The following is a 14,000-nucleotide window of genomic DNA, read 5'->3' as shown; positions in this document are numbered from 1 at the left end:
CACAACTGTATTGTTATTTATTGCTAAGCTCTGCTTCCTCCTCCCTAGAGTGAATGTCTCCTACGGCATTAGGATGGATAGCTTAATACAACAAAGATAAACAGCATTAGAGATCTCCTATACAACAGGTCAACGACATTCAGAGGCAGAGCAAACTCTTTTGCTGCAAATCACAAGGTTCCAACTAAGAATGATAATACAAACCTTGGACATGATGTCTTCCAACTCACTTCTTGGCTTGTACGTTCCATCATCATAGCGAAATCTGTACATCACCTGCTCATTCTTAAACTGATGCTTATCTGAAACTAAAACAACAGTATGATAATTAAAATTAGTCTTTTCTCCCCTGCCATGATCTTCATAGGCCAGTTGGTATGTCTACACCTAAGTATTTGCTGGTATCATTTTCTGAAGAGAGGACTCAGCTCTTCAAATTTCTCCTTATTGTGTATATACATGCTTATGTGCACTTCTGAATAGCTCCACCAACAAAAGCAGTTTTCTAAAATACTGCAGCTCAAATAAAATTGAAAGTTCTTCTTTTTACACCGGGTTCAATTTATGTAAGGCTTTGGAAACAGTCCTTGTGAAGGCAAATGGGACCATTTGACATTTTTCGGTAAGTTTTGAACAAGGTGCCTGCAAATTCCCACAACAGTTACCACAGCGCTAAAGTCATTCTTGCAGTTGCCCAAAGTTCCACAACTCCAAAAGCAGAAGCATGCTGGTGAAAGAAACTACAGCTGTTAGAGGTATTCTTCTACCATGGTTCTTGTATTTACTAGTGAGTTTCTTCTAAAAATTAGTATTTTTGACAGACTGCTTTTTCACCCAGAGTAGCTATTCCACTGTAGGGCAGTTAAAATCTTATTGGGTAATGCTATATAGTGTTAGGCTTTAAAGGCAAGGACACAAAAGATGTTTCAGTGTCATAAGGACCCATTTCAAAAGAAGCATAGGCCAAAATCAGAAAAGAGTTGAAAACCATACCCAGTTTCAAACAGATTTATCCAATGCACCAGATTGGAAGAGGGTTGAAGTCTATATCCAATTATATGTAGGTTTATCCTGTCTCTATTCCAAGGTAACCTATTTCAATAGAACATGGAGGTAGGAAACCCTCATACTGAGGATAGTAATTTAGTAACTAGTAGAAATTATTTATGTCACTGATTAGTAAAAAAGTGGTAATTATAAATAAAAAGTGCCAATGACTATTCAAATTCAAAATAAGTAATAAAGTATCTTCCACATTTTACAGTATGTAGTATAGAAATGCCATTGTTCACAGTTTGATTTAATGGAGACCGGTTACAACTATGTAGAGAAGGAGGAGGAAATCCAGAGAAGAGCAACCAAAGCAGACAGCAGATAAGGTGGGGTAGCTTAGTCACTGTAGTCTTTCCTGCCTTTGCCAATGTAACAAAACCAAGGCCAGGCCTTTGTGCTGGAGCACCCTTGAGTATTTTGGATGCAGTATTTGATACCATAGGCACAGCATTTGATGAACTGAGAGAAAACATGGATTTACACTATTTAAGATGCATCTTAGCCTGAGTTTGATTAACCTGAGAAAACTGATTGCACTGGATGACTAAAGACAATTAAACTGGGTTAGGCAGACTCAGAAGTACCAGGACTCAGTTTGAGATTTAGTCTGCCCCTTGCAGAATGGGTGGGATAATTGTTCAGAAGACAGAGACCAGAAATTCTTAAGACCTTCCCTCATTACATAGGACATCCTGGTCTTTAATTAAGATTCCTGCTTTTGGTGATATTCTTCCTTAATTTCACAGAATGAAACAGAATTTGCAGGATCTGGTGTATATCCTTTTGTATACAGTGGAATTTCTAAGCTGCATAAGCTATTGACTTCTTTGAGTGTCTGTATGCTCTGGATTTTGTATTTCTAAATCCAATCGAGAATCAAAACTCCAGAAAGTGTCTTTTGTGTCTGGCACACAGCAGATCAGGTTCTGATCACTTCTGCTCTCTGTGACAGGTACCAGCACTTCCACATCAGCAGCCCCAGATAAAATAGCCAGAATTAAAGGAGATACAGAAGAAAATGAGTGATAAAACACACAGAGCTCAGCATTTAGCAATCTTCTATGGCTCTGCTTCTCAGGCAGGCTGAGAGACAGATCAGCAGTTTTCACCTGACAGTAATGTTATGCCAAGTGAAAACAAAAGATTAAAGATATTGCCTAATGTAGAATAGGGGTAACGGTGTCGTTACGGTGCTTAAGTTTTAAGTTCTTGCTATGTTAGGAGACACATAATGGGATACTTTCATGTTTAATGATTTATCAAAATCTCAAGGGATATTTCCTTCAGTAAATGCAGCATTGCAAATACCTTCCAATGTCTAGCAATAACTGTCATTGGAGACACTAACATCAGGAACTCTAACTACAGGCAACATTAAAACCAAACTGGATGCCTCTTACTCACAGGGCATTTGAATAAGGGGAACAGTAGATGTAACAGCACAACTTTCTTTGAGCTGTAAATGTGTTTAGAGAAAAAGGACACTGCTGAAAGTGTCAAAGCATGAAGTTATGGCAAGGTAAACAGTCATCATGAAATAAAAAGTCTCAGTAGAGCTTTTTGCACCAACAGTGCAAGTGTACACATTCGGAATGTAGGCAAGTAAGGGTGTGAGCACAAAAGAGCACTCTTCATCCAAAGGGGGATCCCTACACATTGGAGCCAGAGTGTTTCAGTTCTCCAAAGCCACAGTTAGGGCCAAGTACTCTAAAGCATTCAGAGCTTTTGAGCTCATGCTCGAAGCCCTTCAAAGTCTGAATGTGCCTGAAAGTACGTCTCGGTACCTGGAGGTAGAAGTTTATGTACATGAAGAATTATGGTACTGCTCATATTAGATTTCTCTATGTGTTAGTTAAAGGAAGATAACAGACATCATTTCTTAACAGTGGTGTTGTCACCTGAAAGACAAGTTTGTGGAGCTGAGTTACCAAGAGATTAAAGCAAGACTAGTCTAATTAAATGGCTCCCCTATTTAAATTGGTTTCCAATTTTGTATGGAAATGTAGACCACTGGTGACTTAAGACCTATATACCATATTCCTTTGATGTGCATTTTGCAGCTAAACTCACCTGAATGTTGAAATTGGGGCATTTGCTGTTTAACTAGAATAGGACTACATTGCTCTGTTTGCATAATGCAATACGAAAACAATAGGAAACAGCAGGACAAATCTGGATGTAAAGGACATCATCTGGAGAAAGACCTTATTTTAGTAGAAATACAGATAGCAGAGAGAATTTTCAAACAAGCATCTTGTGCTACTTTGGTCATGCAATGCTTCTGTATGCACTACCCTACTCTTCTAAAATACCCCTTATCACAACACTTCAAGGTCATCTGCTGGGTGTGATGAAGAAATATGGTGCATCACTATTTTAAAGAGAGACATTCCTGCCAAATGAGCTAGAAAGAACAAATCCCACAACAAACCCTCCATCATCTCTTTTCTTTACAACAAGCAGTCTCATTAGAAAGAATGACCCATCGTCTGGAGCCCTTCACTCTGTACCTGTGCTCCATTCTAAAAGAGCACTGCTCAACTATCCTCTGTACTGCTGATGTCTCATATGGAAAGCTGTATTTATTGATCACTACAGATTTTCAAACACACACAGTACAAAGGAATATACACCTGACATAGTCCGCAACAAAGATGATGCAGAGAAATCAAGCAACTGCAAGCATTAACACTTTCAGGATACCCAACAAGCCCTGTTTCGTGACATAAATTTGCCCACTCATTAATCCCAAAAGTCATTAAACATTTTGAGGATTTGATGGTATGGTACAGGGAAGTATTTGAACATCATGTTAACAGCTGCAGTCAGTTTTCCACCCTTATTTCCAGGGCTTCACTGGAATCTGACATCTCTTTATGGCATGGAGCACTCACCATGATGAATGATTCCATTCTCCAATAGCGCCTGTCCCAGGTTGACCCCTTCCTCTGGTTTGCTTATCTCTCCAATCTCTGTGAGCCATGATACAAACTCACTGCAAAGGGAAGCAGAATAGAAACAATTAGCTTTTTTGCTCTGAATATAAGCAGATACATGCCTCTGCAAGTCATCAGCCAACCACAGGAGACTTTCTCCTTAAAGAAAGTGTGAAAATTGTTTGATGAGACAATACCTCTATTAGGTGGCTCAATTTCCTTCATTTCTGGAGGAAATGCTCTGCAGAAGATCCAGATCTCCTATCCGTGACTTTTCCCACCATTCCTCTAACTCATCATAATTAGCATACACAAAAAAGGAAAGAATTGGCTGGATCTTCAAAGATGCTGCAAATGCTTATTTTATTGAGCAATCCAGACATCCAAGGGGGAAAAGCAAAGCAAGATTAACTGATTGCCTTAAAACCAAGTTGGACAGTAGAGAAAACAGCTACATCTATCCCTCCAAGCACTGTGGTCTGACTTAGTTACATATGCTTACCTTTCTTCACTGGGTCTGGTTTCTGTGTCATCATCGTCATCCCCCCCTCCTGTCGTCCCGTCCCGTCCCCCCCGCCAGTGGTGTAATTGCATAGGCTTTAATGGAATCACAGTAAGACTTAAGACAGAAGATTCAACCTAATGAATTCAAGCACACAGCAGTAAGAGAGAGCACAAGTCCCACTGACAGGTTAATTTAAGGTCATTTACTGGAGCTGGTGCCTGGCAGATACATAAGTGATGCTTCTAATTTATAGACAAAAGGTGCTAAGTCTGCCTGCTCATGCAGCACAAAACAAAATCTCTCTCTGGTGAAGGGGAGAGCTGTACATATGGGCAGTATAAAAGCCAAAAATGGATAGATATGTAGGATGTTACTCAATTAGAAACAGTAAGTACAGAAAAATGGACATTGCAAACCTGACGAATAGAGCACTGCCAAAGCCCTAGGGGGCTGAGCTGTTTGCCAGGTTAATTAGTGATTATACTACAAATGTGTTAAATTCATAGGGAAGAACAAAAGGAATATATGAAAGCAGAGTGACATATGGGAAACCTGAGTTCAGTAAACCACTTGGGTGCTTGCCAACATGCAGAGGTTTGCTGCTTATCAACAGCAGTACCCATGCCTCCACTTGTGGGTTCAAAATGAAGTATTTTTAGTCTCTTCATGTTTATCAGAGCTGACTCATCTAAGCTGTAGGTAGTATTTGATTCTGCCTTTAGAATAACAACAATGTCAGTACTGAAAACTTCGGTTTGCTGAGGGGCTACTCTGTAACTGTCATAATGTAGAAAAAGCAGGAGAATCTATTCAAGTATGCCAGGGGAATCCCATGGAAACCAGTAGAGTTTTGTAAAACTCCTAAAGCCAGAGTACTGTAGTGATGAGTCAGACTCTCTATCTCCTAAGGAGAGCTCATTCTCAATTTCCCAGTGATTCTCAACTGTTTCTAAAAGTATTTAAAAGCTGAAACAGAATATAAACTGCAGAGGGAGGAAAAGTAAGAATGATCCTCCACACTCATTACTGAGAATACAAGACACACTCTGTGGAGTGCCCCATCACAGACATGCAGGCCAATGGCTCTAATCATGTTAAGTACCCAGGGTAGGTGCCCAGCTGCTATACATTTTTCCATCAAGCGCAATGGGTCTCTGGCAGTTTACAGCACTTAAACAGTTGCCCAAAACTTCAGGGGAACACCGCTACCCTGTTAGCTTTCCTGCTGCTTTTATTTGGAACTGTGTCCCTGGAGTCTATTTGGATTGTAAAGGTAAGGCAGTCTTCTGAAAGTTTGAAATTGCAAGCTGAAAAAGGAAAATAACTGAACGCTACTCTCACAGCCCTGAAGCTTCAGAACCATGGGATGGTTTTCTTAAGAGCTACTTTAAGACTTCTGTGGCATTTGATTCACAAGCAAAATCAGTTATTGTTTGCTCTGAAGGCTTTATAAGCACTGAAAGTGCATGATCCAGAAACATTCCAAGAGGTTTTTTACGTATAGGCTGGACTGTTGTTAAAAAAGCATCAACCCAAAAAGTGGATGACAAAGCTGGATTTGTTTCCTCATCTTGTCCTAGGCAGTTCTCCAGTACAACTGTGCTGCCATGCTCAGTTTTCATCTGGCATGCAAGTCAGAACACCATCTCCCAAGTATACTTCTGAAATTAAGGGACTTAGAACAGCTGGGTTTCTACTCAAGAAATACACAGGAAAATCCAACCCATCTAGGTTTGTGCAATCTGATCAGATATGTTTGGAGTCTACTGAGGTTAATAGATCCTCTCTATTACAAGTTCAATACAGTTCAAAGTTTTGCAATCAATTCAGTGCAGTGCTGAAAAGAAGCATAGCAAGCATAACAGTTACACATACTGGCACCAACACACATCTTTCCCACTGTATCACTAGTCACATGCCTAAATGCCAGTACACCTGAGGAGTGGTTAGCAAAATGGATTTACACTCAAGCAAGTCAGTTGCTGAAGTTAAGTTCAATAAACAGTCTTATAAATAAATGCATGTGATTTCTGAAGGTATTAGAATTAATTCATGCTTTTTTTTTTGCCTGCAAACACATTTTAGCTCTTGAATTATTAGATGTTATCTGATATCCAAAGACCAAGAGAAAAATTATTTTTTGTGGCCTTAGTGTTACTCTTAGCTGCATGTAGCAGAAAACCACTAAGTACATGTCAACACAGTTATTAGTGACTCCCTTAGGCAGGAATATCTGAAAAAATGAATACGTCACAGCTAATATGCATTATTCAGGGGAAGCCGCAGGAATGATACCAAAAGTCTGCAAGCCATGACCAGATTGTACTGACTGAATTGCACTCAACTGAGTTGCCCAGGACTGGACCAACAAGTGACTGTTGAAAACTTATCAGCAGTTATTTTCTATGGGGAAGGCTAGAACATTAGCAGAAATAATGCTTTTGTTAGAAATCAGGATACCTGTAGGTATCTCAGTCTGGGCTCAGTTACCCATTGGCAAAGTTAGGTCAAGTCCTCACTACTGGAGCATCAGGTGGCTGTCAAGCAAACTAAGGGCAATGAGCAGGAAAGATTGTGGAGCATGTAAGAAAACAGACATTTTAGAAGAAAAATGAGTAGCAGGAAATCCCAGGAAACACTTGAGACTAAGCAAAATATCAGGGAATCCACAACAGACTCATGTATATCAGCACTGGAAGAACATAAATTTCTGATCCGGTACTTCTTGTTGCATGGAAAACAGGAAATGCCATATCATGCCTCCAAAATCAGAGCTTAAAGGTTTCAATTTGAATCCAGCAAGATAACTGGGGGCGGGGGGGGAGAAAAAAGTAACCAAATCTTGCCAGCCTATGCTACCAGATTGCCTTCTGTCAGGCAGAAAGACAATGCATCATTTCCACACCCTGTACACAAGGAATGCTGCCTGCAAACTGCTGTTACAGAGACCAGGGGGAGGGAAGGGAAATGAATGGATAATCTGCCTTTCAGAACTTTTTTTCCTCCCACAGCTGATCATTTGAATCATAAACAGCTGAACTGGAAAAGTCTTCTCAGGTCAACTAATATGTCTCCCTATATGCCATGCAGGACATTTCCCTACAACAGCCCCACTGCTACCATACCTTATCTCTCATCTGATTTGTCCAAGGGGTCTCTCTTCTACTGCTTCATACATATCATTCTTAAGAATTATTTTGTAATATCTAGCCTGAGTGAAAGAGTTTTTTCTCAGCCAATAAAGCCCTATACTTCTAACAAATGCATCAGGTCTCCTGATGCACAAAATTTCATTTGTGTCTGTTGACAAACAGAAAAATTCTAAATTCAATCCTGAGACTTGGACAGTTCTGCTGGATTTAAACATCACCTGGTAAGCATTTGCTTGTATACAAAAGAGGATACAGGTTAGGCCACCAACAGCCCTGAGCTTGTGGGAGTTAAGGTATTTTTTCTTATTCCTTTTGCTGATTTGAAACAGCTGTTATGAGTTACTGTACAACAGAATGAGCTGTCACTGTACAGCCTGCACATGGCATAAAATAGAAATCAATGATTAATTTTAATAAATCACAACTATAATAGGGGTTATGGCCTTTTCAATTAAGCAGCATCAAAGCACATCTGATCTGACCTCACAATACCGTCCACAGAAAATCCAGAGTCCATTCTTTCAACTGGTATGAAAGGGCCTTTTCAATTCAAATGCCACTTACTTGCCAAGAAAGCACTTGGGAACAGTACTTAATTTTCTCCTCCTGTCTTTGATAAGGTTCACTTTCTTGCTCATCATCATTTGGTACAGCTTCTCTCCTTTCTCTGCAATCATGACATATGCATCCCTCTCCATTCCCAGTTTCAAACCTGGAATACAAAGCAGAAATTCTCTCAGATCCTTAACATCAGATAAAGTGTTTGCTGAGAGTCAAAAGCTGAGGCCAAACAGAAAAAAAATGGTAGAAACACAAAAATTAACTGACTTCTTTTCCAAAAAAGAGGAAATTGGGTCATTTATTTATCTGAGTAAAAAACTGTCATTGGTGAGTTTAGCACCACTGAGATGCTTGCAGCTTTTCTTCTCCATTTTAAAAAGTAGCTTTAAACTTATGGTTACATCACATCACACAAAGTAGAATGATTTACAGAACACAGAGAAGTTCCAAATCAAGATAAAACATATACCTTCTGAAACTGATTTCCTGTTGTAATTTCACTTTTGACCCTGAAATAACTGCTGGCATAAGACTTGTTCGAGGCAGCTGAATGCTTGACAGAGCAGATGACTTTTTGAGTGTTCTATTACTTGAAGCCAAATATACAGAACTGCTGAAATCAAATTCACATCCTTAACTAAATCAAAACTAGACAGGAACATTATTTTCTCACCCTTTCTTAATTAGCCTATTTACTAATACCCCGAGGCTAACAATACAGTTTGACAATCACATTATCCAGTCAATGAAAGAAATACTGAATGATTTAAGGAATGATAGATAATTGGATATAGAGAAAATTTCACATCCATTTTGTATGAGTTTCCACATCTCTCATGTTTACTTGAAAATTGCTACAGTCAGGAGGATGATCTCTGAAAACAATAGGTGTCTATGTTACAACTATCGTCATAACTGGCATTTTCTGGCACTCTTCCCTTTAGATTTGCAAATTGCTTGAGGAGGACAGCATATGAGAAAAGCTGTTTTTGTTGCTGTAGATGTTTTGTCTCTTCTAGCCTGAACAAATCATTTTGTTTTCTGGCTATGTTATTCTAGAACTTGCAAATCTAGACAACTCTGCAGTTCAAAACAAAGGCACCGATTTGAGACATCTCTAGGCTTAGCTTTAAAACAGGGAGCCTGAACTGGTCCTGTACTTACATGCCTAATTTTTACAGAGATTGACATTAGGCAGAATTTAAGTGATCAGTGTTAAGGCTAGAAAATGAAACCTGTACGTTCTTTGGGAAGAGCAGTTCACCCTCACTGGACATAAATCCTGCTGCTCTATGGTAAGATACTGAAATGAATTAACAGTCTTCTGTGTCATCAGAGCTGCTTTCTAGCTTTTTGTAAATGTTTAATGCATTTTTTTTTAGAGGCTTGAAATGCACGTTCCAGAAATTAGTCTTGCACAACATTTTGTCTTTCAAATACAGTATTTCTTTCATGTGTCCAATATCTGGCTAAAGGTTTTGGCTCCACAAATCCCCTGGCTTATTGCCGGTATTCTTCCATCTTCTTATTTCTCCAATACTGTGATCCAATCCAATGCAAACGCTGACACGTGTAGCTGAGGCTAATTTGCAACGTGAACTTGTGATAGAAAACAGCCTGTGTAACAGTATACATGTTTCCTGCTGGTCTTACATCACTGAATTCCCCAGGCTCTGATGTAAATGGCAGGCTGGAATGCACATTCTACCCAACTCATCCTACAGAATTGGGAATCTCACCAAGCTTTCTAATCCAAACACTGATATCTCTGTGACTTTGTAAGTACTCTGATCCAAAGGAGATTTTCCAGTAAGGCCTGGAATGTCTGCCAGAATATCCATGCTTATCCCGAGTGCCTGTCATCAGCTGCCACATCATAAAACTATATGACAAAAAGATTCAGAAAAAAACCCACTCTTACTAGACAATGCTGCATGGAAAACTTTGAGAAACTTTCTATTAAGGAATAGTTCTTTTCCCTTCCTAATATTTATTTCCGTCACCTCCCCATATTCTCAAGCTCCCTGTTTATATATGGCCTATTTTTCTAGTCCTGTCTTTTTACTTCTTATTGAACCTTCTCTCTCCTCACACATTTTACCCGATGCACAGGAAATTCCGCAGAGCACTAGCGACCTCACAAAGGGAAAACTCACTATGAAATCGAAACTCACTGGATCTTTGAGAGATATGATTTAGAACTCTGAGGGTAAAAGTAAGAGCCAAGAAATGTATTTTATTAAAAAAAAGAACATCATGTGGAAGATCAGGACCCTTACAGTAGAGTGGGATGCAGAACTGACCAATGAGCAAAAATCAAAACTGATTCTCCCTCATGCCTTCAGGTAGTTGTTTTGAATTTACACCATGCCTGATCTACATTTTGAAGGCTGTATCCTTTCTATTATCCAAAGTATTGGGGTTTATATATGATACAGTATGTTATATTCTATGGTAACAAATAACACTGCAATGTGCATTGTGTTTAGCAGATTAGATGCAAAGTATTGTAAAATTAAAACTAAGGTTTGGATTTCAAAGAAGATTAAAGGATTTAGATTCTCTGCTTTCATTAAACTTCAGTGACAGATCTGTAACTTTCTTAAAATACTTTACAAATCTAAAGCATTATTGCATAGCAAGTACAAGTTCTGAAAACCCACTACTAAAAAAGGGTTTCGGACTGCCTGCTTTCAATATTAGCATAAATGAGCAATTACATCTTTAATGGAGTTGCATGTGCAGAGAGGGAAACAACTTCTAAAAGGCACAGAATGTTTTAAAATAAGTGTCATTTTCTCTGGCAATGATCTATTATTGTTCTAATTGAGCAAACAGGGAAGCAAGTTAACTTGTGAAAGATAGTTCCAACTTTTAAAGGAACTCAGAACTTTTATCACCTACCCTGATCCATGGCTTCGTGAGCTTGCTTCTATTGTACGATACCATTTCAAGATAAGCTTAGCTTTTGTTTCATTCCACAAGAAAAGATAAAAGTGACAAGCATCTGCATACATCTGACACTGTTCTGTCTAAGTGTAATACTTCTAGAGTTCTTCTCCATGAGCTGTTCTCTTTATTTCAAGATCATGGAGGCCAAGTTTGTGAGAATGAGTTTGTGTCACTGCCTCTGGAAAAAGGATGCAAACTGGATTTTTTTCTTTGCTTTTACCAATAAATACAATAAAATTTTATCTTATTTACAAATAAAAGACCAACAAATGAAACTGATTAAATGTAATTTTTTTTTCACAGTAATTCAATGCATCAAAGAAACTGACTCTGGTCAGTTATTTATTTAATAAATATACTGACACAAGTCCATAAAAACCCCAAGGCACACATTCAGAAATATTTGTTTTCAACCACTTGATTCTCCTTGTCATTAAGGATAGATTTTAATTCTGCCCATGGAGGAAAAAATACAACCTTTTCTTTTTCTCTTGGATACTTATACATGCCTGTTCATTTCTCCTTTGTACCCAAGTTCATTCAGTGCATTGGAAAATACATTATCCACTTACTCTCTCTCTGCTCCCTTTCCTTGATTATAGCATCCAGCCATTTCTGTTTGTCCTCTGCAGTCTTGGCCATGCAAACAAACCATTTGTTTTTGGCTGTGTTGTGTATCTTCCAGCCATTTGTCACAGTGTAGCCGTTGCTGTGGTAATCTGCTGTAAAAACCCAAAGCACAATACACACAGTGAACAGAAGGCCTGCTACTTTAATCAGATCAGTGTGGGACACCTTAATTAAAATTTTCTCCTTTGAAGAGCTTGATTTCTGGAGATGTTCCTCATGCATCAGTCTTACTGACTGTCTGTGTGACTGTTTTCTTACTTACCACTCTGGAAGTACAAATATTAATAGAAGTATCCATGCCTGGGCTGTTCAAACTGACTGAATGTTTCAGTCCTAAGAGTAACACTTTGTAATTTCACCTCAGAAGAAGAACTAAAATATTTTAAATTACAATGACATCAGTGAAAAAGTCTATGATGTTTGTTTAGGTTATTTGTTCTGAACTTTTGGAGACATGCTAACTTCTTGCACTGTAAGTATTTTTGTCCACAGGACATGGGAACTCTTTAAGTGTCAACTGTCTAAAGGACATAATATTAATTCCCGACTTATTACAATAGGAGCAGGGGCTGGTGTGGCCTTTGTGGATGAAATTAGAAACCCATCCTTCTTCCTGCCTGTGTCAGAACACAAAAATCGTAACACAACTGCCATTCCCATATTTCATTCACAGCCACATTCCTTGCTACTGATTTGATGCTAAGACTAATATTTGGTAGTATTCTAAATGAGAAGAAGATCCATGAAGTTCTGTTATTATAGCTGTAATGGCTTAAGATGTAAGAAAATAAAGGACGGAAAGAAGATAAAATATCTTTTACTAAATTAACTTGGATTAGGAGAAAAAATAGACAAGCTTCTGGGTACACAAACTCTTCATAAGGTCATTTCAGAATGAAGGACAAGTGCCTAAAAGCATGTCCAGTCTTTCAATTATATAAGTTCATCTAATAACAAATGCACCAGAAGTTACATAGCTTACTTAAGATTTCATTAAAGGAGACAGACAAGTACTTTTGTACCAACTTCCAACATAAGATCTGGACTTGCTGTGTTGTTAAAAGACAGTATTTGGTCTCTTACCTGTTCCATCTTCTACATTCTCCACCTCCATGACTTCTGTATTTATTCGGCCCCTGAAGATATAAAGGGAGCCATTGATTGACTTTGTCCGTTTAGATGGCTTTTTTCCAGTAACTCTGCAATCAGGATTTAGACTGTTAGCAACACATAAGCAAATAGTGTAACACATATATGCATAAATCAATCTGATATGACCATTAAAAAAGGATTCTAATGTAGTGTTTTGTGGTATTTGACCATGTTTCAGATTTTAAATAATTGGAATACTCAATCAGCTCACAAAGATAATCATACAACAGTGTCAGTACAGCAATAAAGAGTTTATTTTGCAAGATTATGTGAAGATTGGGATGCCTTCAAGATTTACATTCTTGATGAGTAACTGATTGAAATGCCAGTACAACTGAACTGTGTGTGGCTTTGGGATGAAAGCTGCAGTATCACCTGACACAATGTTAGATTTGCTTCCTTTGTTTGCCTAAAACTTTGATAAATTTGTTGTATGTGTACCAAGTTTCAAATATGAAATGAAACATGTAAATAGGCTAGTGTCACATGGTCTGTCATATGTGTGTTAAATGTCATTATATGTGTCATTTGTGAAAGTGCTGCTGCAGTGATTTTGCACCAAAGTTTACCTCCTTATCCATAAGCTTTATAGTGTCTCTGTTGAAACGTCTTGTAAAACATTTCAGGAAAGCACTTTTTATTGCTAATTATGTTCTGATTTTTATGTCTAGAATAGGTTTAAAACTATCCACCTGACACCTGCTGAGCTTTAATATCTAAGAACAACCCTGCTATGTGAATGAAAACACAACCGGTCAAATGATCATCATTTCAGATGGCAGGTGTCCAACCTCTGTACAGTGAAGGGATTGCTGTGGCAACTTGCCAGGAGCTCATAAGATTCAAAGAATATTGCAATAAAAACAGCTGGGGAAAAAATTTCTGTCAAAGTAAAATAGCTATGATAAACTGAGGTGAGAGGAGAATCACCAAGTTTTTCTGAACAATGTTTCCTTTTACAGCTAGCTTTAGTGACAAATAGACATTTAGTGATGACCCTATATTTACATCCAATCAGACTGACAGGGACTGAGATCTTGGAGCTATTAGATCATTTCC

The 14,000-nt window shown here is 38.4% G+C and overlaps 1 protein-coding gene across 2 annotated transcripts in view; it reads right to left on the bottom strand.

Moving 5' to 3' along the window:
* The window catches only part of PREX1 (phosphatidylinositol-3,4,5-trisphosphate dependent Rac exchange factor 1), a 173,343-nt gene that overhangs the window by 50,228 nt on the left and 109,115 nt on the right, over positions 1-14,000 (bottom strand). For both annotated transcript variants that reach the window (XM_069805851.1, XM_069805844.1), the window contains exons 8-12: positions 12,873-12,988; positions 11,732-11,881; positions 8,211-8,358; positions 3,948-4,048; positions 205-308 (exon numbers count right to left, since the gene is read on the bottom strand). In XM_069805851.1, coding sequence (XP_069661952.1) covers positions 205-308; positions 3,948-4,048; positions 8,211-8,358; positions 11,732-11,881; positions 12,873-12,988 — 619 coding nt within the window. The remainder of the gene's footprint in view (positions 1-204; positions 309-3,947; positions 4,049-8,210; positions 8,359-11,731; positions 11,882-12,872; positions 12,989-14,000) is intronic.

Source organism: Haliaeetus albicilla, chromosome 2 (genome assembly GCF_947461875.1).
Source record: "Haliaeetus albicilla chromosome 2, bHalAlb1.1, whole genome shotgun sequence".
Classification (NCBI taxonomy): domain Eukaryota; kingdom Metazoa; phylum Chordata; class Aves; order Accipitriformes; family Accipitridae; genus Haliaeetus; species Haliaeetus albicilla.
This window is presented reverse-complemented; position numbering and strand designations above follow the sequence as displayed.